Raw genomic sequence first — 2,361 nt, 5'->3', positions numbered from 1 at the left:
GAGAAGTGTTTATCCCAATGAATTGGAAACTTATATCCATACAGAAACCTGCACACAGATTTTTGTAGCAGGCTATTCATAATTGTCAAAACTTGGAATCAACCAAGATATCATTTTGGTAGGTGAATGAATAAATACACTGTGACACATCTAGACAATGGGATATTTTCTGTGATATAAAGAGATGCTGTATCAAGCCATGAAGAGACATGGAGGGTACCTTAAATGCATATTACTAAGTGAAAGAAGCCAGCCTGAAAAGGATACATGCTGTATGATTCCAACTATGTAACATTCTAGAAAAAGCAAAACCATGAAGACAGTAAAAAGATCAGTGGTGGCTAGGGGTTAGAGGGGAGGAACGGGTGAACAGGTGGAGCACAGAAAATTATTTTTAGGGCAGCGAATCTATATGACAGTGTAATAGTTAATATGTGTCATGATACACTTGTCCAAACACAAAGAATGTACCAAGAATGCACCAAGAGTGAACCCTGATAGAAACTGTGAACTCTGGGTGGTAATGATGAGTCAGTGTAGGTCCAGCAGCCATAACAAATGTCCCACTCTGGTGGGGGATGTTGATGGTGGGGGAGCAGAGGGGATATAGGAGATCTCTGTACTTTCTGCTCCATTTTGCTATGTACCTAAAACGAGTAAGAAATAAAGTCTAGGAAACAAAACAGAAGCAAGTGGGGACAGGTTGCAAGAAAGGTGAGGGCAAGAGAGCTGGCTGTACTTGAGGTGCTGAAAAGAAGAACTGTGTAGTTAGGGCATAGAGATGGGGGCAGGGTGAATATGCAGGGTGTGGCTGGAGATATCAGCTGTGGCCACATTAGGCAGGGCCCTGAGGCCACTGCAGGACACTGGACATGTTCCAGTAGAGATCCATGGGAAGTTTAAGCAGAGGTCAGATATGCAGCTTAGAAAGCACTTGGTGGCACTGTGTACAAGCTGGCCTGGAGGGAACAGAGTGGCTGAGAGGGACCAGCACAATGTCAGGGGCACTGGCAATGGGAAAGGGTTGATGGCAGCATGGTGGGCTGGGCCCTGACTGCTGCTTTCTCTCTGCCCACTCGGGCACCTTCCCAGAGTTTGTCCGGATGATGTCCCGCTGAGGCTTCGAGGGCCCCTCCAGGACTGCCAAGCTCCCACAGGTGGGAAGAAGAGGAAGCAGGACAAGCCTCACCTGCTGCAGCTGCCGAGAGCCCAGGATACACTGGAGGATGGGGCCTGCCTGCACCCCGGGGAGGTGCCCACCCCGGATCCCCTCCCCTCTGCACTGTGAAAGACTAATTCCTGCAACTGGAAAGGGGGGGCGCCCGCCGATGAGGAGGCCACAGTGCCAAGCCGGCAGAGGTCATTCCAGGCGCCAAGTGCCATGTACCCAGCTGCTGCTGGCTGGGTGGGCCAGGGAGCCCGCCAGCAGACCCCACACAGCATGTCTGCCCCAGGGAAAAGCCTGTTGCTGCCCTCCTTAGCTCTGTGCCCGTCCCAGCTCGCCTCAGCCCTGATATCTCAGAACCAATAAAAATATTTCCAAGAGAAAGACAGCCATGGTGGTCTTTGTTTCTTGGGCCTGGTTAGATGATGTACATGTTTCCTGAGCACCAACTACATGACCAGAACTGGCTGGATATTCCTGCCTTCAGCATGCATTTGTTAAGTATCTACTAGGTACCCAGCAACTTCCATTCTCATCTACAGTAGGTTGGACAATTAAGTTTGTGAACTCATCCTAGAAAAAGTACTACTTACCTCATTGCTGAAAATCATTACACTCACCTTCAAAGTACTCCCCCTGGCCATCTGGTGACCATAGTGATATTCAGCAATGAGGTATGTAACACATTATCTAGGATGAGTTGGTGAATTTAACTATCCAACCTCATAAGCCAGAACCTGAGACCACTAACTCAAGGAAGGTAGCTGGATTCGCTCCCCAAACAAAATCAGGTTCCATGAAAAGAGAAGGATGACTGTTGGGTGAGCGTCTCACAGGGGCCACACTACTTCCTGACTTCCCAGAGCTTTCATATCGGCTAAGGAGACAGACCTGTCATAAACACATCATTTATGGTTACAAATTATAATACTGCTATTAGGGGAAAATACAGGGACCTTCAGCAGGTTAAAATAAGGAGGCCTGGGGAAGTCAGGGAGGGCTTTCCTGAGGAAGCGATGACAAGGGCTTGGTCCTGGAGGAAATCCCAGTGCGTGCGAGGAGACAGACGGAGAAAACAGTTGCTGCCCTCTCTCCTGAGTGGGAAGAAGATGTGTAGTGAGTAGACTTTAGGTTTTCTGGCTGCGTGACTTTGGGCCTGTCACGTTCCCTCTCTGAACCTTATGTTTCTCATCTGT

General features: G+C 48.8%; 1 protein-coding gene across 3 annotated transcripts in view; it reads left to right on the top strand.

Moving 5' to 3' along the window:
• Nucleotides 1-1,546, top strand: part of CABP1 (calcium binding protein 1) — a 21,486-nt gene extending 19,940 nt beyond the window's left edge. For all 3 annotated transcript variants that reach the window (XM_003789909.2, XM_012805220.1, XM_012805219.1), the window contains one exon: nt 1,093-1,546. In XM_003789909.2, coding sequence (XP_003789957.1) covers nt 1,093-1,118 — 26 coding nt within the window. In that variant the 3' untranslated portion in view covers nt 1,119-1,546. The remainder of the gene's footprint in view (nt 1-1,092) is intronic.
• The last annotated feature ends 815 nt before the right edge of the window (nt 1,547-2,361 follow it).

The sequence above is a fragment of the Otolemur garnettii genome, unplaced genomic scaffold (assembly GCF_000181295.1).
Source record: "Otolemur garnettii isolate 467f Iridium unplaced genomic scaffold, OtoGar3 scaffold00038, whole genome shotgun sequence".
NCBI classification, from domain to species: Eukaryota; Metazoa; Chordata; class Mammalia; order Primates; family Galagidae; genus Otolemur; species Otolemur garnettii.
This window is presented reverse-complemented; position numbering and strand designations above follow the sequence as displayed.